Source organism: Cuculus canorus, chromosome 2 (assembly GCF_017976375.1).
Source record: "Cuculus canorus isolate bCucCan1 chromosome 2, bCucCan1.pri, whole genome shotgun sequence".
Taxonomy (NCBI): Eukaryota; Metazoa; Chordata; class Aves; order Cuculiformes; family Cuculidae; genus Cuculus; species Cuculus canorus.
This window is the reverse complement of record NC_071402.1, coordinates 13,531,150-13,554,491: the sequence shown is the minus strand read 5'-3', so window position 1 is coordinate 13,554,491 and position 23,342 is coordinate 13,531,150. Positions and strand designations below refer to the sequence as shown.

At 40.4% G+C, this 23,342-nt stretch overlaps 1 protein-coding gene across 2 annotated transcripts in view; it reads left to right on the top strand.

The window, feature by feature from the left end:
• The window catches only part of FER1L6 (fer-1 like family member 6), an 89,384-nt gene extending 71,907 nt beyond the window's left edge, over positions 1-17,477 (top strand). For both annotated transcript variants that reach the window (XM_054060680.1, XM_054060681.1), the window contains 9 exons: positions 710-880; positions 1,926-2,086; positions 3,596-3,738; positions 4,311-4,399; positions 6,576-6,674; positions 9,093-9,334; positions 9,665-9,828; positions 12,579-12,679; positions 16,820-17,477. In XM_054060680.1, coding sequence (XP_053916655.1) covers positions 710-880; positions 1,926-2,086; positions 3,596-3,738; positions 4,311-4,399; positions 6,576-6,674; positions 9,093-9,334; positions 9,665-9,828; positions 12,579-12,679; positions 16,820-17,000 — 1,351 coding nt within the window. In that variant the 3' untranslated portion in view covers positions 17,001-17,477. The remainder of the gene's footprint in view (positions 1-709; positions 881-1,925; positions 2,087-3,595; positions 3,739-4,310; positions 4,400-6,575; positions 6,675-9,092; positions 9,335-9,664; positions 9,829-12,578; positions 12,680-16,819) is intronic.
• The last annotated feature ends 5,865 nt before the right edge of the window (positions 17,478-23,342 follow it).

Here is a 23,342-nt window from a genome sequence, read left to right as displayed (position 1 = left end):
ACTGGATTAGCAATTCCTTCGCAGCAATAGCATCAGTCATGGTAACCACTTCTTGCCACCCTACAAGACCTAGGCAACGTAGGACCAACAACCTCTAGCAATCTTGGACTGTTCCCAACATATTTTCATCTTCCCTAAACATCTCAATGAAAACAATTCCTATCTCCAAAAAATGCACTCCCCGATAAGTGAGGTCTGATCTTTGTTTATCTGAAACTTGTTATCAAGCTCTTGCCTGATTGTTTTGTTGGGTTTCACCAGATTTCTATATTCAGCATTTAATATGGAGCTTTTGGAAGAAAACAGAAAAGACTTGCATATTCCTTTTGGGGGTACTGAAAAGCATGTGAGAACTCATACAGATAGCTTCATTAGCCTAGTATAATAATTTCCATACTTCCACCCCAATTGGATTTGGGATAAGTCATTGTAGTTCACCACCTTTGTCCAATCACTCTGCCTACGCTAGGTAGGACCAACATTAGGACTGTACAGGAGGTGGTAGGGAAGCAAGAGAAATGAAATACTTATGCACTCTGTGGTTCCAGTATATTCAGATATGTAATTGAAACAAAAAATACTGCCAAAAAAACCCCATGGGTTGTTAGAAGAGACACTGTCCATGCTTTGTTTGCGCAGTATTCACTAACTTAGTCTCTTAAGCTTCAAAGTGGATTTGACTCCATGTAGTTGTCATTTTTTGCTGTAGATCATTTGAAATCCAAGCTACATTCCCCAAGGATTCCTTGCTCACTGTCTTGATCTATGACCACGACTTTGTGGGAACAGATGATCTTATTGGACAGACTAAAATTGATTTGGAAAATCGTTTCTACAGCAGGCATCGAGCTACCTGTGGGTTACAAAGTCAATATGAAATGTAAGTACCTGTTTAGACAACAACAGAGGGTAACACACAGTGAGTGACTTGTGTTGAAGGAGAAATTGAGTAGCTGCCACCCTCAGCAGGAAGTGCATATTTTAAAATTAACAACGTCTTGTTCACCAAGTACTTCAGATAGTGAACAATCTATGTCTAACATACCTGCTTGATAAATTGCCTTTGGAGAGATGTAATTGGCCAATGGAAAAAAAATCTGTCAGAGGAGTTAGGACAGAGTTCAAACCTGCTCTCCATTATTCAGCTGCTACTGGAGTGATTGCACCAACACTGATGGGACTGGCATGGCACTGAGGGGAGTGGTAGCAGGGCAGGGCTGCTGGCATGGCTTCTGTTACAGACGTGGGTCATGGTTTTGAGCTCCTGCTTCCTGTCATGTGTCTGTGCTCCCAAGGATGTTGCGCACAAAGATTAATTAATGCGGAGAAAGTCCGCGTTATAACCTGGGCTATGTAGATTTGGAGTTCTTCTCCTATGATTATTTCTTCTTTTTCGCTACAAAAAGAGTGGACAATGTTAGAAAGCAATCCAGGAGCACAAATAAAACCCCAAGACTTTCCTTGCCAGCTTAGTCTCCAGTGTGAGGTATTTCTTTATGTGTTTGATCCAGGTCCCAGATAACCTCAGTTTCTCCTCGGCGTGTAGGAGCCTCAGAACACTTCTTAGATGGAGGTAAAAATGTATAGATTTGAACCCTTTAGGTAGAACAGGGAATGAGCTCTGGTTCTTTTCCTCTAGGGGAACACACCAGTGCCTGGGCTTCTTTATCTAAGTTGTGGGTAAGGCTGCCTCAACTTCTTGTGTGCTTTAAGCAAAAAGAGTAATTGGTCCCAGGACCCAAGCAGACAGAGAAGATATCTCAAGTAAGAAGTCATGCTGGACAATTCAAAGGAAACGTTTAGCTGAGCAGATGTCAGGGGCACTGATCACAAAGCAGATGTCTGCATAGGAAATGCGGATTTGCCAGTGCACTTTGCTGATGGAAAATCTCACTGTTTTTCTTCACTCTGTTCCATTCTTGCAGAGAAGGGTATAATGCGTGGCGAGACACGACCAAGCCAAGCGAGATCCTCACTAAGCTGTGTAAGGACTACAGAATAAGTGGACCTTTCATGCGGCCAGGGGAGATACAAGTAGGAACAAAAGTCTTTAAGGGACAGACAGTCTTCACAGAAGATGAGAATGGTAATGAAGTAGTTCATTTTTCAGCTGCATTGCAGCGGTACCAAGAGGAACCTGTCTCTGCTTTGAAATACTCATAACTGTGGTGATGAAGGCTGTGTCTCCATTAGCTACCACCATAGCGTAATTGCAGAGAATCTGTAGTCTAAGACAGTTGTTGCTGATGACCTGACATCCTCATGGTATGAATTGGGGGACACTGGATTAGTGCCTGCCTGATCCCAAGGATGGGATGCCTAGGATTTGCAGTGGACCCTCTTGGATCATGCGTTCTGGCTTAGTTTCATCCAAAAGGAGCGTAGCTTGCATGCTTTGACATCTTTCCACACAGCGAATCAAAGCATGGGAAGTTACAAAGAGTTTTTTCATATAGTCCAAATACCTGACCACTACCAGTAGCCAATGGAAAGAAATAAGTATCTTCAGAGGGTGAAAACATTCTTTAGAAAGATGCCTGAGAGAGGATATGGGTTATCATGGGACAATCTGTTCTTGCTGTTGAGGCTGTCTGCCTGAGAAGCTCAGGCTAAAGACCTTGCTTTTAGTGGCTAAAATTAGATGAAATATATTGTGTCTCAAAAACATATCAATGCATATGAGGCAACTAGGACTAATAACCACAGGGTCATCCTTCCTCCCTCTCTGAGCCATCAGAAAGGGTAATACCTACTGTTTAAATTCAAAACAAGTCTTTTGTTTTCTACCAGCAACTCATAGATAGCAACTCTGTAGGAAAACGTGATAAAAGCTGAGAGAGAGGTCTTAACTTCCTTCTCACTTGGGCACTCCTCTCCTAAAGTAGGAAACATCTCTCTTAAAAAATCCTGGTTCCTTTTGTGTGGAGGCCACACAAGAAGGGAGGAAAGAGAAGCTCAAGAGGTCAAGCAGTTTTCTCTGCTTTCCAATATCCACCCTACCTTCAATATTAGCACTATTCCTTCATTGAGGTGCCATTCTCCGGGGTCCCTCCTCCAGTGGACAAGCTGAGCTGCTTAGGAAGTGATATGTTCTTGCCCATGGACTTCAACACTCTTCCTCTGAGGTGTGATTCAGATCTCTAGGGGAGTCTTTGCTATTGCCATCACAAGGCAAAATGAGGCATAGACATAACTACTAGTGCCTCTTTACTGTCAACTCTATCAAAATCTCCTTGTCTTTCATGAACAATAGAAAAGAATCATATTATCAATTTTCCCTAAAAAGAGTAGTTCACTGCTTTCTTCCATCTTCATGTTAGAAACTGCTGCTGTAATAGTGAAATGATCCACTGTGTTTTATAGGTAAACTACTGCCTAAGTTCTAATCTGCTGGTTACCCTAATGGGTACCCTTACTTACACAAACTAAACGCATTTCAAGACCATTGTTTACTTAGCTGGGGTACATAAAATCTTCCTTTTAACTTAAGCAGATTTTTAATAAATGTCTTTAATAATTAATAGAACATATTACCAAGGGGTTCAACATTGTAATTCAACTCTCTTTGTTCTTTTTGATTTACTCTTTCGTATAGAGGAGACAGTTGAATCGTATGAACATCTCTCCCTAAAGGTTTTACGTGCTTGGGAAGATATCCCTGGAGCTGGATACAAACTAGTCCCAGAGCACATTGAGACTCGACCTCTCTACCATAAGGATAAGCCAGGCATGGAACAGGTAGAGCAGCCCAGAGATGGTGGTGATGGTAGACTACAAGCCGTTTTCCTTTCCTCCAGTTATTGTGGTTTCTCTTTGTACCTGCAAACTTAGAGACAGCATTGAAATGTTGTGAGAGACTTTATACAGTGCAAACCTGGAAATTGTTACACGTGAATGTATACAGCTAGTTATCTAAATACACAGTAATCACACAAGGCGCAACTTCATTATTTATAAGAAATATATAAATACAAGGCGTATTTTCATTATTTTAAATACTTTATTTTATTAAGTTAACCCAAACTCTGCTTGTATTTCGGGTTTGGTTCTTTTTTTTAATACAGATTTCATCGAAGCTGTCAATGTTTGACCGCTTCTAATTTCACCAAATTCCTGAAAGACTGACAGAATATATGTATGAAAAATATATTTTATATAGTAAGTTTATAGATGAAATCATAATTCCAGGATAGTGACCTGGTTGGTGCTTATAGAGGGAGTGGTGGTTTTAGATGTCAAAACTGCATTTAAAACCTTTTAAAGCCTCTCTAAAATAGGGTTACAGAGATGTTTATTTCTTTGTTTTCAAGGGTCGTGTACAGATGTGGGTTGACATGTTTCCTGAAGATATGCCTCTGCCAGGACCCCCAGTGGATATTTCACCAAGAAAACCCAAAGGGTAATACTCTATGTTTTCCTGTCAGCACAGTGGATAAAGTCTTAAAAGACTGAGTCTTTCTTAAGTGTCTGGAAAAATCTATAACATGAACTATCACAGCAATCTTCTGTGAGCCTGGTAAAAGTTTTCTTAAGTTCACATGACTTCAGGTCAAAAGAGAGCATCTAGTTTCCTCTCCTCCATTAAATATCTCAAAAACTGTTAGTGGATTTCCATCAAGGGCTATCACACACTTCTTTTAGAAAGATATTCCTTTTTCATACAGAGATTGCAGGTGGCTAGAGGCAAGAGTCCCTTAATAACTCTTATGTTATCATCCACTTGTTGAACTGAAGGAAGTAATTCTGGTTTCACTACCTCTTTCAGCTAGATAACTTATTTGAACCTGCTTGAGATCTTTAATCTGATGCAATAGTATTGCACCTATTGGATTTCCAGCACTTCATTCAAAGATAAGATCAAGAAACACTTAAAGCAGCAGCAGATAGAAGAGAGATGTTTGGAATAACTTTCTCTCTGATTTCGCACAGATACTTATGCTGCTTTATATGCAACTCTACACATAGTTCTTCAAGGTAATTGAACGTTTGTAAATGAAATACAAAAATGAGCAATGGAGTTTTCAGCCCATCCTATACGAGCTTTATTCCAATATTTGAGCAAGGCCCTTCCTGAGAATTTTGTGTCTGAAGCAGCATCAGGTATTATTCCTGCATTATTTATGTTTGAACAAGACACAATAATAAAAGCTCATTTCCAAGATTTGACAAAAATAAGAGTCTATGTAACAATTACTTTCTTCAGACCAGAACTTTCTGTGATGTCCCCTAACAAAAAGCATTTTCCAGTCCAAAAAGATTTAAAATTAATCATTCCCACAAGCCCAACTTGTTGTCATTTTTGTACTCTACAAAACCAGGGAAAAATATTTTCAAACCATTAATTATGAGAAAGAAAATAAACATGCAAACATGAGTTACACATTTTGCTGACAAATGCATATTTGCTGCAGCAAAATAGGCTCCAGGCTCCATGAGACTTCAAAACACTTTGGGAAAACATTTCTTCTTAATAATCGTTGACTGAACAGGGGCTGATATAGCATCGTAGATGAAAGTTTTTTTGAATAGCGCACAGACTTGGTTTTCATGGTTGACATCTCCTTAAGAGCTCCGTGACCTAGGGTATCTGCTGACTTCTCAGGCATAGTTTCACACCTGAGATTGAGGCTGTTTCTAAGACAACACATGTCATATCAGAAAAATCATACAATCATAGAATAGTTTGGCTCGGAAGGGATCTTAAAGATCAACTGGTTCCAACCCCCTTGCCATGGACAGAGTTACCTTCTACTAAGTCAGGTTGCACAAAGCCTCATCCAATATGGCTTTGAAAACCTCCAGGGATGGGGCATCCATGCCTTCTCTGGGAAGCCCTTCTCTGGACTTGGTCTAACAGATCCATATGTCTGTGTTCATATCATATATATCAAAAACAGTGTTTTCTTATTTTGCAGTTCATACAATGACTAAAGGCATACCTACATTTTTTAGTATGATTTTTTTATGTCACATGCAACACCTGGATTTCAGTCCAAGCTTCTAGAGCTTTGGATGACCATCATAAATGTCTGTATATAGGGAGTGGAAAGGATAGGAAAGGTTTAATTCCTTTTACTGTTTCTTCTAGAGATGATGGCACTTGCTTAAATGAAAATATCTTTAACCAGTGCTTCTCTTCCCTTTTAATGCACTGGTTTGCACCAAAGACAAAATCTGCAGGCATTTTTTCTGAAAAGCACCTCCCAGGGAGCTCTGTTTCTTATCAGCAAGCTGCTCACTATTTTGGAGACTCCTCTGATGATGTTCAAATCAACTTTGCCTTGTTTCACTGCAGTATTTTCGTGAAAAGAGTTGCAATGGAAAAGGTGCATAAAAAGCAAGGAATTTTCCACCCCTCCAAAGCTGTCAGTGATGACATTGTTGTCCAGCCTGCTCCAAGGACTGAGAGAAGCCACCATCTCCACTCTACCACTAGAATCTTGTAAACAAATGAGGCCTGAGGCTGATGCCAATACAACATTTGTCACTTTATAAAAACAGGATTTGATATAGGTTTACATTAATGTCTGGCCAGAGCTTGAGTATACACAAGCCTACATTTTTTTCTTTTTCAGCTATGAACTGAGGGTAATAATCTGGAATACAGAGGATGTAATTCTAGAAGATGAAAATATCTTTACAGGGCAAAAATCAAGTGACATCTATGTAAAAGGGTAAGTTCTTCAGGATTTCTCTTCAAAAGAACATGTAATATTTAATTCAAAAATCAGATGAAATAATTATTTTGTGTGAATATCTGATAAGCTCTTTCTGTGACCTTGGCATTTTGCTCTAAATGCCTGCCAAAATTAATCCATATTAGATATTGCTTCTTTTTCTTCTCTTTTATTTTTCTTTCCCCTCTTGAAATGAAGGTAACTAACTGTAAAATGACACTAGTGATTACTTCCCACTCAGGTAGAGATGGCACAAGAAAAGAACCAAGCCTACAGTTTAGCAAACAGAGATCAAACACTTACAGAACTTGACCTGTAAGAACTTACGTAGATGCTGACAGGTTTGACATAAGAGAAAAAGTAATTCTGAGGACATTATAGACAAGAAAACAGGTGCTTGCCAGGCTATTTCTATTGGAAGTACTTTCTAACCTCATGTGGGAAGCATGTGTAGGTGAATGACCATGGTCATGGAGGAGATAACATCATGTGGATACTTTCTGCTCTCCATCTCCTTCCTGCTGCAGATAAAACAGCTGGCACATCTTCACAGGTTTTACTGGGATAATCAGTAAAACGTATCATGTGAATAAAATGAAAAGAGAGAGAGTGAAAGGAGACCTTGACACCCAAACCAGCTCTTTCCTGAGAATGTAACAGGTTACTTCTTAAAATTACTTGCCTGTTTTGGAATACTGCTTTGCACTTTCTGCTTCTGAGCTGGATTTAACTGCAAGTACCCGGGGGGTAGGGGGAGCCACGGGAATTTTGGCATGTCAGTAGGAAGTGCAAGAGTGGTCTCAGATTTCTTGTTGTGCTTCCACTACTAGTCAGTGAGATTAATATGCCAATATGAACTCTGTCATTGTGGAGTCCTGGAAAAATCTGAATTTGTAGAGCACCAGCCATATGGAAAAATTAATTTCCCTAAAATGCTGCTGCAGTATTGTCGATGACCATATGCAAGGAGCTGGAGGAGGGAGCACTGGAACTGATGGAACAGAGAAGGGAGGATGTTTTCCATTTTGCAGGTTCCAAAAATCGTATGAATATAAGAAATCCAAAATAAGCATAAGGAGAGGGCAGTCTGGTAGCAGCTCATACTTCTGTGCAGGGTAAATCTATGTGCATTTTACCAGGAAAATTTGTGTGGCTCTGACCAAGCCGTATGGGGCACCCGGACTGGTATGACTTCTTTGGAACAGATGATATTAGATCAGGTGAAGCACACAGTAGTACAACCATATGGCCTCCAGTGTGCTGCAAGCGTCGTTATCTCACACACTGACTGAGCCAACCTCCCTTTTCAGATTCCTGAGTGGAGCTACTCTGAAATAACTGATGTTCACACAGATGTATGCAACTTATCAATACACTAATATGCTCAGAGCAGTAGCAGAGTAGTTCTGAGAGCACAAAATTGAGGAAAAAAATACGCAGCCAACCTTTGTGCTGAGCTGTGTAATAACATGAGAACTTTGCTATCAATGTCAGATCAATTTGACAGGGGAAGGCAGGAGTGGGTAAGTTTTTGCTTCTGTGCCTTAGTGATGAAGACACAAATCTCATTATGTCAATGGATGCACATGGATTCATTCTCATTATGGACATGGATTCAGTGCACTGAATCTGTCACCAGGCATGGATTTGCACTGAGAGTGCTGTGCTTGGGATTGCTACTGTTTTTTCCAATTACTTTTTGAAATAATGGGTCTTGCAGGGGAAAAGTCACTCTTTGGATGCAGCTCAAAAATGCTAATCTTTACTCATGGTGTGATAAATCATCTTCAGAACTAAAACATACTTAGCCGCATCATTACATCTTCAGAAGAGAAGATAATATTTAGGAAAGCATTGTCCTAACGTAGGATTGTGCACCAGATGTGCACACTGCAGCAAGAGGAACTCACAAGAAAACACAGGCAGAATAGCTTATTCTTTTAGGGCATATTTATAGCCTTCAGACTTCAACTGCAATTGGTTTAGGCCCTAACACTGGGCACTTAAATCACTCTTGGGACATTGACACAGAATTTATTAGAGTGGAACAAGATGAATGTAGGATGATTAGCAGCGGACAAATGAATAATCTTGTCTTCACCAGTCACAAAGAAGACAGACATTTTGGCCAATGGTAAATGGCTAACTGGTATTTTGGAGTCTGATCTAAAAAAAAATTATGTTCTCATTTTTAAATTTTGATCACCAGTGTCCGTTGCTGCAGCTTGTTCCATGGCTTGGAGGGAGCTGAGATGTCTGAGCCAGGGTTATCGCTGCGTATCGCGGTCCTGAACAGTGTGTTACCTTGTACTGCCTAGGGAAGAATTAGTAAATTATCATGCCTGTAACAAAATAACAACCACAACTCCAGCCTCTCCAGTGACAGCAGTGTGTTCGACTATGTGCTTGCCATAGGTGGATAAAGGGCCTGGAAGAGGACAAACAGGAGACAGATGTACATTACAACTCCTTGACAGGAGAGGGCAACTTCAACTGGCGCTTTGTGTTCCCATTCTACTATCTCCCAGCAGAGAAACAAATGGTGGTCAGTAAAAGAGAAAACATATTTTCCTTGGAAAAGACAGAGCGCAAAATACCTGCTGAGCTGGTGCTTCAGGTGTGGGACTTTGAAAGACTCTCTTCAGATGATTTCTTAGGTGAGTATGCAATGGATCTGTCTGAACTTCATCAAAATCTTGGCAGACCTGCATTTTATAGAGGTATAAGCAAAGAGGTGTTTGAGACCCAAATGTTGCTTGTCTTTCTCTGTGGTAGCACATTACAAACTTAAATATTTCTTGGAGAGGGCATAATTAAGGACTCAGATAAGATGATGCCAGAGCAGTACAAATGAATATCTTACGATACACAGAGATCCGTAGCTATGAGCTGCTCCATTGCTCCATGTATGTTACTTGGAAGCCGCTGTTTGGAGACATTAACATCTGTCTGGTCTCTGAGTGTTGTCACATTACTTCTCCCTCCAGGCACTCTTGAACTGAACCTGAATGGTTTCCCTCGAGCAGCAAAGACAGCCAAGAGCTGTGACCTAGGCATGGTTGTGGAAGCAGGTGAAGAAAACAAGATCTCCATATTTCAGCAGAAGCGTGTCAGAGGCTGGTGGCCTTTCATCAAGGCTGGAGAGCTCACGGTAGGGAGCTCACTATGTGTGAACAGCTTTTATCTGGGTCTGGTATGCTCTGCTGAGATTATGAGACAGATTCTAATTTTGGATATGGCATCCGAAGAACCACCACTACTGGCAAAGCACAGGACTCCTCCAAATGCTTCAGTGGTCCGCCTTAGATTTAGTTCAGATAACCCCAGGCAACCAGAGCATGTTGTACTTTTTCTTTGCTTTCTTCCACTGTTTGTCTCCCAGCACATACGATGTGTAGAGCGGAAAATCAGCTGTTTCCAGCCAACTTTAAATCAGCTAAAGAAATCCTGGGAGGAATCTCACCTGCTTCTCTATTTATTTCGGGTTTTTTTCTCATTTCAACCAGGGTGAAGGAACTGATTTTGGAGTCAATCGTTATCCTCCTTACTAGTGACACATCTCAAGTAGAAAGAGTAGGGTCCCTTTTTCCAGTTGAAGTGTGCTGACTGATCAAATGGTTTTTTGTTTAGTGGCAGGATGAAACTGGTATAAAGGAACGCAAAGGACAATGACAGCTTCCCCAAAACTCTGCAACACTTGTTATATTAGCAACACTTTTTATATTGTTATATAAATATAAATAACAATAACAATTAGTTATTGTTATTTATATTTTCGTAAGATAAATATAAATGCCGCCACACAAGGTTTCATTTTCCTGATGCCTCTAGTGCAATAACGTTCGCCAGCAGGGTGTAAATCTCACATAGCATGCACCTAGCCATTTATCTCAGAGTTTTCTGCTACAGCTTCTCTTCATAACGTTGTAGCTTTTTCTGTGCATAATGTGGAGCTATACAGAAATTCTCAGTGTTTAACACAATTTCTGCATTGTCCCTTTTATGCTGTTACAGCAGCATAGGGATCCTCAGTGTAGATGAGAGAGTTCATCCGTTCTGCTTCCTGGGTGGAGTGCATGTACCTAAGCATGAAATACACCTTGATAGTTAACTCTGCATGTGGTCTCTGGGGCATGTCTACATGAAACAGAGCATGAAGCAGAGCTGGGTGAGCTAGTGAAGGAAAACCTGAGCTAATGTGCTCACATGTCCACAGAGCACTTCAGGAGCTTGGACCTGAACCTGGGCATCCCTGCAGCCCAATTCTGGGATTAATATGGTTGGAGTGCTTTTAGATCCATCCAGATCTGCATGGAAACACAGACCAAGAGCTACAAGCTACCTTCCTGTACTGTAGCCACCTACAAATTCACGTGTTTTGGCCCTTTTTCAGGAGGTCTCCTGCTGTTCAAGACTTTCATTGAGTCTCCAGGAGTTTTCCTAAACTTCATCATTCCTTCATGTTTCTGTCCTTTCAACAAGAATGCTTTAATAAAAAGTGCCATCTTCAAGTTCATTGCCTTCTTCAGATTGAAGGTGCCTGCTTACTTTCCATGGATTTAGTGGATAGATGCCGCTTGCATATCCCTTTTTTATCTTCATTTTATCGACTCATGTACAATTGATTCTCTTTCTCCCAGTCCATTTTCATCTCTTGATTCCCCTTGTCTTCTACACTGAACCCTTTTATCTGCATCATTCTTTCATCCCGGTTCTGTGCTGAATCCCTGACACTAGCCAGAAACACTTTAGGTTTTGATATCAACCAAGTTATGAGGTAGAAAGACAAATACATGAAAAGCCATTTGGTTTTCATCCATCACAGATTTTACAGAGCAATTTGATTTACCCACTCTTAAATGTTACTAGATTTTTTTAATTTCTGAAATTGTCATTTGTTAATTTTCCCTTTGGCCTAATTAAATCTTTACAGGCTATACTACTGAAGAACGTACCTTGGGTGAACAAGGAAAAAAAATAGCAAACATCTCTATAACACACAGATAGAATTATCAACAGGTTTGTTGCTGTGAGGGCAAGGGGAAAATAAAGATTTAAGCTAGATTTAGAAAGCTTTAACCTTTGTAGCAGAAGTTACAATTGATACTAAGAGTCTAATAACTCAGGTAACTTGTTTCTATTGCAGAGCTTAGCAAGCATGACCTTTTATAAATGCTAATATTGTATTGGTCACTCGATAGGTTTTAATGGCTTTTCACTAAAAAAACACCCTAAACCAGCATATTCCCTTTTTCTAATTCCCTAATTCTAGAAATTATCAGTAAATCGATGCTGAACAAAGTTGTCCTTCTGCCATAGCTCTGAGTATTATCTTCTGGCCATCTAGCAAGAAAATTGGCTCTGAATCCATATGCCAGATTGCTACTGTTTTAGCTTGAATAGAGCTGCAGCACTGCATGATATTTCCTGCACATAGATCTCATTTCTAGCCATCTTCCTTTTGTGAGCTGAGACCCCACAGCTCAACTGCTCCAGCACTTGTGACTGGCTGAGTTTCTCCGCATTGGTGAACTACATTTTGTCCACGTCAGCAATGCAGCTTGCAGCTCAGACTTTCAGCTCTGCCAGGACATGTGATAGATAGAAGACATGTCTTCTCAGATGAATTATATTATAATTCATCAAGCAGAAAACATATTTATGAGTCTAGAAGGAAACATCCTACCTCTCTTTCCTCAAGTCTGTGGAAATAAGTCAGGAGTTTGGTAGATGCGCTTTCTTTTGTGCTTTCTCTTCAGCTGCAAAGACTTTATCTTATTTTCCTTAATCCATTTCCTTTATCCTCAGCTGGTTCCATAATTTCTCCACAAGCTGAATCCTGCTGTGATTTAATCATAATAACTCAGGACTGGATGCTTACATATTGTCTCTCTGATCCAGGGCAAAGTGGAAGCTGAGTTTCACTTAGTCACAGCAGAAGAAGCTGAGAAGAATCCAGTAGGCAAAGCTCGAAAGGAGCCTGACCCCTTGGAAAAACCCAAGTGAGTAGCACCATACTATTAAGCAAGCTAGAGCAGGGACTTTCAGCCAGAGAGAGGGAAAAGCAGTTATCTTGCTTCTCTCCTGACTTTTCTGCTCTTCCCTCCTCCAACCCTGAGCAAGCCATTTGCCCAACTTGTCCATCAGCTGGCTGCCTGCACTCAAAGCTAGTAACACCTTCCAGGTCATCTGAAACGATCCTCTGGAAGCTGAAATAGATTGCATTGCTACATATTTGTCCTCAGCTAGAGTTCACACACAGACTCATTCCATAGCTGACCTGGCATGTGATAACCTCTTAAACAGTCATGACTTACGCGTACAAACAATGCCTCAGTCTGCTCACCTGTAAAGATCATATGGATTATATTTATTATGTTAAGAGGTTAAGTGTAAATCATTAAGGCTTTAGTGCTTTAAAATGACTGTATGAAATATTTCCTATGTCCCCTTTTTTTTTTAATATGGCCATCAGGAGACAGAGTCTTAGTATTAGGAAACAAGCATTTCGGACATGAGGCAAAAATTATTCACCAAAAAGGTTGCAAGCACTGGAACAGGCTGCCCAGGGAAGTGGTTGAGTCACCATCCCTGGAGGCATTTAAAAGACGTGTAGATGTGATGCTTAGCGACATCCTTTAGCGGTGGACTTGGCAGTGTGTGGTTTAAGGTTTGGACTCAATGATCTTAAAGGTCTTTCCCAACCTAAAAGATCCAGTGATTCTGTGTTTCTATGATTTTAAGAATTGTCTGTAAACATTTAAATGTGTCTTAGTTGCTACTTATCATTGGAAAACTGACCTCTGCATTACATCTAGTTATTTGTGCATAAATTAATGACTTGCAGACAAAGACACATGAAACATGAAAATTTGGTCATACAGGAATAATACGACTTTAACCTATCTCTAACTTTTTGTACTCTATAATCAAGGAATGAAAATTCTTCTTTTTCATCATAAGACTTTTCAATGAGGACATTTTAAGTGGCTTAACAAAGGCAGATGATCTAGAAGGAACACTTTATCGTTCAGTGTTTGTCACATTAAAAATATCAGTTGACAGTTTTGCATTTATAAAAAATATCCATCTAATTTATTTTAGCTCAAGTACTTTGTTCCACTAAAATAATGAGTTACATTAGGAAAGAAAAAAACCCGAGAAATTGATGTTATATTTCCTGCTACCAAGGCTTGTAAAAATTAAGTGCAAATCATAATGGTAAGCATTGTACATTCTGCTTAATTTTGTTGGTTTGATATATATCTCAGGATAAACATGGAAAAAGAGAAAACAGTATAATGTGGAATAGCCAATACCACTATAAAGGGTATATATTCAGCCTGAAAATTAGAGGTATCAGAGACTTGTTGAAAATTAGCCTTGGAAAGTTTTTAATCAATCATTTCACCCAGCGTCTTTACCCAAAGGCAGGATGAGCTATGCCTGACAGATGTTGATTCCGAGTAATGGAAACTGCGGCACTGTCTTACAGAAGGGAGAGGACTGAGATAGCTCTAGAATACATGTGGTGGGCAGCAATCGGCCTAGGCAGTTCTAAGGTGGGCTGTAATGGGTAATAGAAGTTTCATGTGTCCAGAAGTTTGTCAACAGGATGGACAAAGGCACTGCCTCATTTTCCTCTTTTTTTTCCAGGCTCATTTCATTCACCCCAGGCAGCCTGGGGCTGTAGGGCTCCTGGTGTTTCCACTTCAAGGTCATTTTATCTGCAAATGTGCTAGTTGTCATTAGCCTGGTGGCTTCTTGTCTGCTACAACACCAAGCTGGCTGCACAGCAGTGTTTTGACCCAGAAGCCACAAATCCAAAGTCTTCCTCCACATCTTGCGCAGAATGATCAGAGAGGCTCCACATCTAGGTTTTTATAATGAAATGCACAGCCAACACATGCCTCAAACTAGTTCTACTCTTAACTCTTATTTGAGATGTATGCCTCAATTAAATTAAAATTAGGGTGAGGCTAGCCTCACTCAACATTACCCGTCTCAGAAGCAAGCCATTCAGGCTCTTTTTGCAGCTGCTCATGTACAAGTAGGGAATTCATCCTATTTACTTAACACAAGTACATTAAGATGGAAAAAGATGAATTGTTCTCCAGAAAGTCCTTCCTTTCCACATGAAGATCATCCACATGACTGATCAGGCTGAGCTCCTAAGTTTTAAAGTTAGGCAAAATAAATGTTAAGGTTAATAAAGCAGTATGAGCATGGGGGTAGTAAATGGTATTTTATCTAGACACTCACTTACTGGAAGCGAAAATAAACTCACAGCTGAAGACATTGCATGCTTCAGTTCATTAAAGCTGATGTTAAAGTTTACCAGCTCAGTGCCACCAAGTGAGGGACTACATGGTTCATACATGCAAAGTAGTCGGAATCAACCAAAAGAGAACAGATGGTAACTGTTTCTGCATTTCAAATGAGTTCTCTTCAGCAAGAAGTGGATCTCAAGGAGCTTTGTATCAGGACCTCCGTATTTCTATTGCACTACTCTAGGTTCTCATTTTTGTTGCTAGTCACATAGGCTCACACAGAGAAACAGGGAAATTTTCAGATTGTTTTGTGTAATTAAGATTTTTTTAACTAAGAAACAAAATAATTTAAAAACTATAACAACCTTTGAGGAGCTACTAAAGAATAGCAGACACTTTGACAAAACAGAGCAGGAGTGGACAAAGATTAAATGGCTTGGAACTAAAGAGAATCATATAAATAAGAAATAAGTTACAGTGAGTGTAATTTCCTGCTGGCCAAAGCACCATGAGGTTATCCATCTCTCAGCCTCTGCTGATCAAGAAAGGATGCTTTTCTGAATGCACTCTACTATAACTGGTACTGAATTCTATTGCCTGTGTCGCAAAGAAAAAAAATTAAATGAGCAACACACTGGGTTTGGGGTTTTTTTTCCACTGTCTTTAAAGGTTTTGAAAAGCCTTTAAGTAGCTGGAAAATGCAGACTAATGGGTTTGTTACTCAGGTCATAGGGATTGATATTTCAATAATTCTTTTTAACCTGGAGAGTTTATTTGTTGATATATTTCTGAGTCATTTCCACCTCAGTATAAAATACAGTTTTTAATCAAAAGATATTCAGTTGGCCTCTTAGATTTATGGACCTTCTATCAGTTGGCATTCGTTCCACATGTTAAATGCTGAATTCTCTTGATGACTAAGACATTGCTTAAATTCTTTTAACTGCTTTCCTCTGTGAGATATGGCTGCTTTTTGTGACCCTCAGTCTTAATTTCATTCTCCTTACTACTGTGTCATATGCACAATTACAGTGATATTGGATAAGAAAGATAATATGCACCCAGTTTTGCTGGTGTTAATGTTGCTCCACACCTCAGTGTTCTGTGGGTCTTCCTACCATACAAAGCTGACAGATGTTGCCTCAGTTTATTGTAGGGGTAGGGAGGCATAGTGATCTCCCAAACTGGGCAACATGCCAGAGGAGAGACTGCATCAACATTTCTCCTAAGGAGAACATGGTTTTCCTCTCAGTACACAGCCAGCTTTGTCACACAGTGTGAAGAAACTCCTGGTTATGGAGAGACTGTGACATGGGGCAATAATTAGAAAAAAATTAAGACTCTGAAATGCAGATAGTCACCAGCAGGAGAAGGTGGCTCTTCTTCCCTCTGTGTCCCCAGGCAAACGGCCACATGGCAGGCATGAGCTCACTCTGCCTCTTGTGTTACCATGACTATCACTGAGCAATTAGGTTTTTCGTAGTGGCTCATTACTCCTTTTGTGATGCTAAATTCTATGCAATGGTTAGAAAGCTTTTGTACTCAAGTTCAAGATGTCCACATTTATTCTTTAGGATTTATCATGATCTTGGACTTTGAATTTGTACCTTGTTTTAAACTGGAGTAGTTATGAAGCATGAACTGGAGTTTCATTCCCAGTGGTGTGTGGATCATAGGCCCGGGAATAGATGGAAGAAGAGTGACCCCCATCATATGTAAATCTCATAGATGTTCCCTCTAAACTCGTTAGTTGATTCCCAGGAGTTAAAGGTTCTTTTCAGTCTTAAATATGTACTTTGCAGTGGGGTACCTTTGGAAATATCTGAATCTCCCTCTACAAAAGTTTTTCTTTTTTTCTTTCTTCCCCTTTAGCCGACCAGACACATCCTTCTCTTGGTTCGTAAATCCTTTCAAGTGTTTGTATCACCTGATCTGGAGAAACTACAAGAAGTACATCATCATTGGCATAATTTTGCTTATTCTCATTGTCTTCCTGGTACTATTCATCTACACACTGCCAGGTGCGATCAGTAATAGGATAGTTGTAGGATGAGCATAGATTATGGTTCTCAATGTAACCAATCATATACAAACACTCCAGTTAAAATAAAAGTCAGGCATACAGAATTAATCAACCTGAAACACATCTCATTCTTTGTAAAATGAAAACTATTCACATCAGAAACTGGAGGTCTCTCAGAATATTTTAAGGTCTTCTTTGGCTGCTCTTTCAGACTCAACCTTAATGTACATTACCATTAACAGAATGCTGCAGCTTTATTGACAATAGCAGTTTGATTCTGCACATAAAACTAAGTTTGAAAGTAAATTCCTTAATGCTATGCAGAAGCTGATTTGTCAGTCAAGTATTTATTATTACAGACATGATTAAATACTAACAGCAAAATCTGCACAAAGATGAATGTATAGTTCGGTCTTTGCATAGTCTTGTAACTGATTATTGGGACTGTTATCCAATGACATTATAATGGCTTGATTATTTTGAGAGAAAAGCTTTATTAAAAAAAAATCTAAGGTTAAATTATTTCATTTGGTGTCAAGGGCATAATTCATCCTTCACCTCTCACTAAGAGCTCAGTGCTCTACAAAGACATTTCACACACTTATAAATGGGGTGTTGGTGACAGGGGGAGGCAGAAGAAGAGATGGGAGAATTGTTTTCAGCTGCAGTTTCAAAGTGCTGAAGTTGATGGAGGAGAGGGATCTGGAAGATGAAGACTCCGCCACAGGCACCACAGTAACAAATAATCCTTGTAAAGGAGGAGGAACAGGCAGAATCGTGCTGCTTGACAGGCAGATGGAAAGAGGAATGGAAAAGAGAAGGGCTGCAGAGTGCAAGAAATCATGGAGGACTAAAGAAAACAAGGAATAAAACCTTACACAGTTGTCAATGTGAAAATCTTCATCCTACTTAATAACAGAAAATGCTGCAGCCTGTGTCATGCACAGGGCAAGGTTTGATAACTTAATGACCCCACTTGGCTTTAAAATGCATGATTATGGATTTGATGTAGCTATACAAATTTCCTCTAGTCTCATCCGTGGTTAGGTATGTTGTAAAGGTGACCTTTGAGAAAATGCTTTCCATTGTGCTTTACTCATACCAAGTGTGAGCAACATTGCAAGTTTTAAAGCAACAAGAGGCAAGAAAAAGACATCTTAGAAATGCTGATAATTCTACCAAACTCAGGGTGCAGAAACAGAAATGTAGGGATCAGCACCATTCTCAGAGGCCACTTCTATGGGAAGTTTGTGTGTTACTACTTGTACCTGGCCTGTTAAGGCTGTGAAATGAGATACTGTCTTCCCCCCTGGCCTACAACACAGGTAATTAATTGCATTATTCTGAAAAATTGATGTCAGCAAAACTTCCACTGTGATAATATTTTATATTTAAAAGGCATTTTAGAGGCTTATTTTGGACAGAATTAATTCCTTTAAAAGTGCCTCTTCCTCATCCACTGATGGTAGAGGTAGATGGCTAAAGGCAGGCTGAAAATCTCCCATTCACACCCCGCTCAGCAGGTTGTGACTCAGTATTTCTTCTAAATGTCATCCTCTAAGTCTACAACAATCATAACTAAATTATTTAGGTATGTCAGTGATTATATTACAACTAGACAAGTGGCAAAGAACCACACTGGATGGGTTTTACTGTTGGGCTGTTTTCCTTTAGAAGTGCTACTGGTTAAATGTAGCATGCAAGACAGCGATGTGGAAAAGTGCTGATCACCCTCAAGTCCCTTGTCATCTCATGCCCCTCTGCACTGGGCTCTCATCTGGCACAGTCTCTGCTTACACAGTACGTGATATGCATTCCTCTGAAACCACTTGTTTTTTTTATTTTGTGTTATTTTGCAATTGACCCAATATGAAACAGAAAAGGAAATGTTATTTCTTTTATTATGTCTCACTATGCCACGAATTTTGGAAATGCAATTTAAAAGCTCCATTAAGAGCAAATCAAATTATTTTGGTGTAAAAGGTGGGAGATGAATCGTGACAACCCGAGTACATTTTAACGGCCATAAAGGCAATGGCCTTCCAGCGTGTTAGGTCAGTAGGTCTGATCTTGCATGGCAGTTGCTGTGTCCTTCTGTCCTTACTCTGCTTATTTGTGCTTGCTGCTATGGACTGTGTAAAGCACTGGACCATGGCTTGAGTGCCCTGCCCTTAACGGAGGGTTTTCCTGCACAGCTCCAGGACCGAGTCTTGGCTCTGGATCCTAGCAGCAAGCACACAGTGGCCAAAGCACTGTTAGCGCGAGATGGCCAAAATCATGTTCCCCTCCAAGTCCTGATCTAAGTCTGGATGAGCAGGAACCATACAAAGATCCTGTCCCCCCTTGTCCCTTGCATCCCAGTGCAAATGGCTATCTCTTTCACCACTGCTGCCTCTGGGGTCTTCAATTCCTTGCAGCGTGACCATTCCTCAACCCCTGCTATTGCTGAACACTGAAATTCTTTTACCCCTGCATAGTCCTGCAGTCTGGGCTAAAAAGGGTATCACACAAGCAAAAAGCAAGCAAGCTAACTCTTCTACATCTCTTAAATTGCCTGTCAATACACTCAACACATGTAGGCTGAGCTGGATTGTGTTGTCTCATGGGACAAAGCTAAATCAAATACCTTTTTGTGATCTTCCAGATGGCTGCAAAGTAGCTGGAGAGGTAGGGCTCTCAGTAGGTATTAGAGACAAAACACAGCAGTACTCAGTGCTGAACTAGTCATGCAGACACCAGATGTTACATTTTTGCATCTTAGGTGCATGTATTGCAACACAGGCTTTGTGGTTAACAGGGAGCAATGTTTATACCAAGGACTGTTGTTATTGTCAAGGCCTCCAATCTATTTCATAGAAAAAGAAGAGATCCTTACCCTGAGCAGTTGTCTCAACTCTAGTCTGCACTTATGCTGACAAAAAATATCTCATTAAACAGCTCTGTGGTACCATTAGCAAATACAAGATCTGTGCATATAAAATTGTGCTGTTGGAATGGGAAGGCCAGCCAGGAATCCCCAAAATATTTGGAAATAATAGCCTACTGCTCAGACGTGAGCAAATGTTACCCTTCTGAGGAGAAAACCTGAATGATGTAGGGACATATGCCTGAACTGTTGTTGAAGACAGTCAAGTTTGTGGTGTAATAATTTCTGAGTGCCCAATTTCAGGTGCCTTGTGTCACATTTTTAGACACAAACTCACCTCCTATTGGAACTTAACGAACAGAGTGGGAACAAAGTCCCATGGTTTAATGTTGTGGAGGAAGTTGGGCACTGATCACTTCTTCCTGCTTTAGGCTTCATTTGTAGCTGATTCAACCTTTGAGAACATCAGGATGGATGACTGGGAACAGACAGGTCAGAGGGCTGGGCTGACTATATTGAAGCCAGCTCTGGCCTGGAAACATGTATTGGTGCCAAAGCCCTGCTGCTTTCAACAGGACACATCAGGACACAGAGCCTGATGTCACCCACATCTGTGGCTGCTGTTGTAGATGGATGTGCTGCATTTTCAATCACTAAGCAAAACTTTGCACCAACAGAAATAGTACAGATTTATAAATGCTGCTAGCAAATATCCAAGAGCACAGTGGCAGAGACGGGGCAAAAGGAGAAGATGGACCTCTGTGTTGTTCTGGTGACAGCTGAAGAACATCCAAGGAATGGAAATGGAAAGTCTACTTTTAAGTGGAAAGTCTACTGCTGCCTCTACTACAATTTCAACATGGAAAACAAATTATTTAAGGCAAACCATCTGTGAGTAGCAAAAAATCAGTCTCTGGCAGTCAGTCAGCAGCTGTGGTTGCATAGGTATGTGGTTACACAGCAGTGGCTGCAGCATAGCAGCTGGCACCTCCATAGCTATTCCAAAATGCCAGAACCTTCACAAACCAGACAGCTCAGCAGGTCAGTCCAGGGGAACAGGCTATCAGCCTGTACTCCTGAATTGTTTCAGGGAGATTAAGCTTTTAAGATAAACTAGGCTCTACCTAAGAGGTAGAGCAGTTCTTTCCTACACAGAAACATAACCACGTCAGGCCGGGTGCTGGTGTTGGACTTCTCTATGTAGAAAAGCATTGCAATTAGAGAAAGACGACACATTTTCTGGCTCTTCTGTGGACTCCTCCTTGCTTTTTGAGAGGGCACAGAGAAGTTCTCATGCAAACCATAAAAAGCATCAAAAACTGATTAAATATGTAAAAATTCCTGCATAGAGACACCTAACTATCCACCACATTGTGATACAGGTGAAAAGACAGCTTTTGAAAATACGTCCTCCAATTATCAGTCTGTAAGGAAGGGATGCTTTTTTTTTTTTGAAAGCCCAGTCTTTTTACTGTTTTAGTTTCTTGTACACATTTTGAAAAAGGAAGACAATGGTGTGACTGGCAGAAATTGTGGACAGAATATTCAATTAGTTTTGCTGGGATTATCATACTGAGTAGTCATTCATAACTACACTGCATTAATGTTGTACTGAATATTGAATTTGTGGATTGCAGAACAATTTATCCTACAAATGAAAGCAAAAGGGAAAAGCTAAGCTCTAAAACAGATTGTATGCATTTTTACCTTGCAGTTATCATTATTCTGAGACAGCAAATTCAACAGCTTTGTGCCTCTTGACAGACTTAATTCTTTATGGGTTTTTTAAAGTCCAGTAAGATATAGCATGGATTTGGGGAATGGGGCATTTTTTGTTTACTTTGGGACTCTGTTTTATTGGGGTTTGGTTTTAGTTTTTCCCCCAAAAACTTTCTTGAAAGTTAAGATTCTGGACAAATTGAGGCGATTTCACCTGTAAAGAGATTTCTTTTCCACTCGGAAAAGGTAGGAAGGCACCATGGTGGATGTTTGTGTGATCATAGTCCAGAAGTCAGTTTGTCTGAAGGTTCTACACATGTGGGTCTCCCTGACATTACACCTGCCCCGTGGTGGTCTCCCTTTTTACATGGCATGTATTATACCATCTCGAGCTAGCCCTGGCACCTTGCAATAGGTGCAAGGCATCCTCCACTTCCATTCTCATTCCAGTACAAAGAAATGTGATGACCACTGCCCAGGATATATTAAGGACATAGTAGGAGAAAAGAAGGCATTACCTAGTTCTTTAAATCTTTTTGTTCATCAGGAGGTACTCTAGAGCCTTTAATGTTTAACTATCGCCACTCTGCTGTTTGCAGAGCTAAGAGGCAGCTGTATCCATCCTACGTATAATATTATGAATCAAATCTCCATCACAGTGCACCCAATTGTTTCACAAAGCACAGAAATATCTTGTAACATTGCAGCTCCTGCTGCTTCTGAGGTGTTTGTCGGGAAGGTGGTTTGCTCAGAATCATGAAATTAGTGGGGCCAGGGCAGAGTCTGCCCTCTCCAGCTTTCTGAAGAATACTCTGTGTCTTTCTCCCAGCCTGCAAACTGCACTGCACCCAGCAGGTTGGTCTCATAGTGATTAATTACTATATTAAAGTGACTTTTACATCTGGAAGAAACAAATCCCCTCATGAGGTAATACAAGAACTTGTTTCCTCCACACATGAGTCACAGAAACGGCTTTTTATTGCCAGGAGGAACTCCACATTGCTATGTGTGCCAGCTGAGAGATCCAAAAGGGATATTCATGAGCTTGGCTAGATAGCCTGTTTGCCTTCAACTCTGAAATGCAGAGAGCTGTCTCCTTCCAGACTAATTGATACCTTTTCTATCAGCTATTCGTGACTGGGAAAAAGCTGAACCCCAGATCTGGTTCCAGGCTCCCAGACGTTTTGTATGAAAACCACATCTCTCTTCCACTTTCTAATTAAATCCCCATCTGAAAAGCAAACAAACAACAACTTGCCACATATTTCTCATGGAGAAATGATGATTTATAAAAATATTTGAGACTACATCTCATAATCACTTCTGCAAGCAGGAATGGAGACTAATGAAAGCTACATTAATTAGCAGAAACTATGCATCTGCTTCCTGGATACCTCTGCCATGGCTCCAAGACTCTGCAGCAGTAACAGAGGACATAGTCATTAAGGTCAAGCTAGAAAGATCTCTGGCTGTTCCCTCTCTCCTGATGGTTGAAGCGTGGCCCTGGCTAAATTCTGTCTGATGACACTGACACTAATTAACAGGTTAATTCCAGCACTCTGCTCTTTTAGAGTTACCTGCTTATCACAGCACGGAACTTTTCTCATATTGCAGCTCCTCAAAAGGGCTGTGCTTGACCTGCTAGCGCAGGAGGACACCATACCAGCAATGCTTCCCACTTTTGCTGTGCTGGTGGATGGTGCTCTTTTCATAAGTAGCTGGAAAGGCAATGTAAGCCACATGGAAAGCAGCGAGTCCACTGCTAGCTCAGAAGCTGGAGTGAAGGG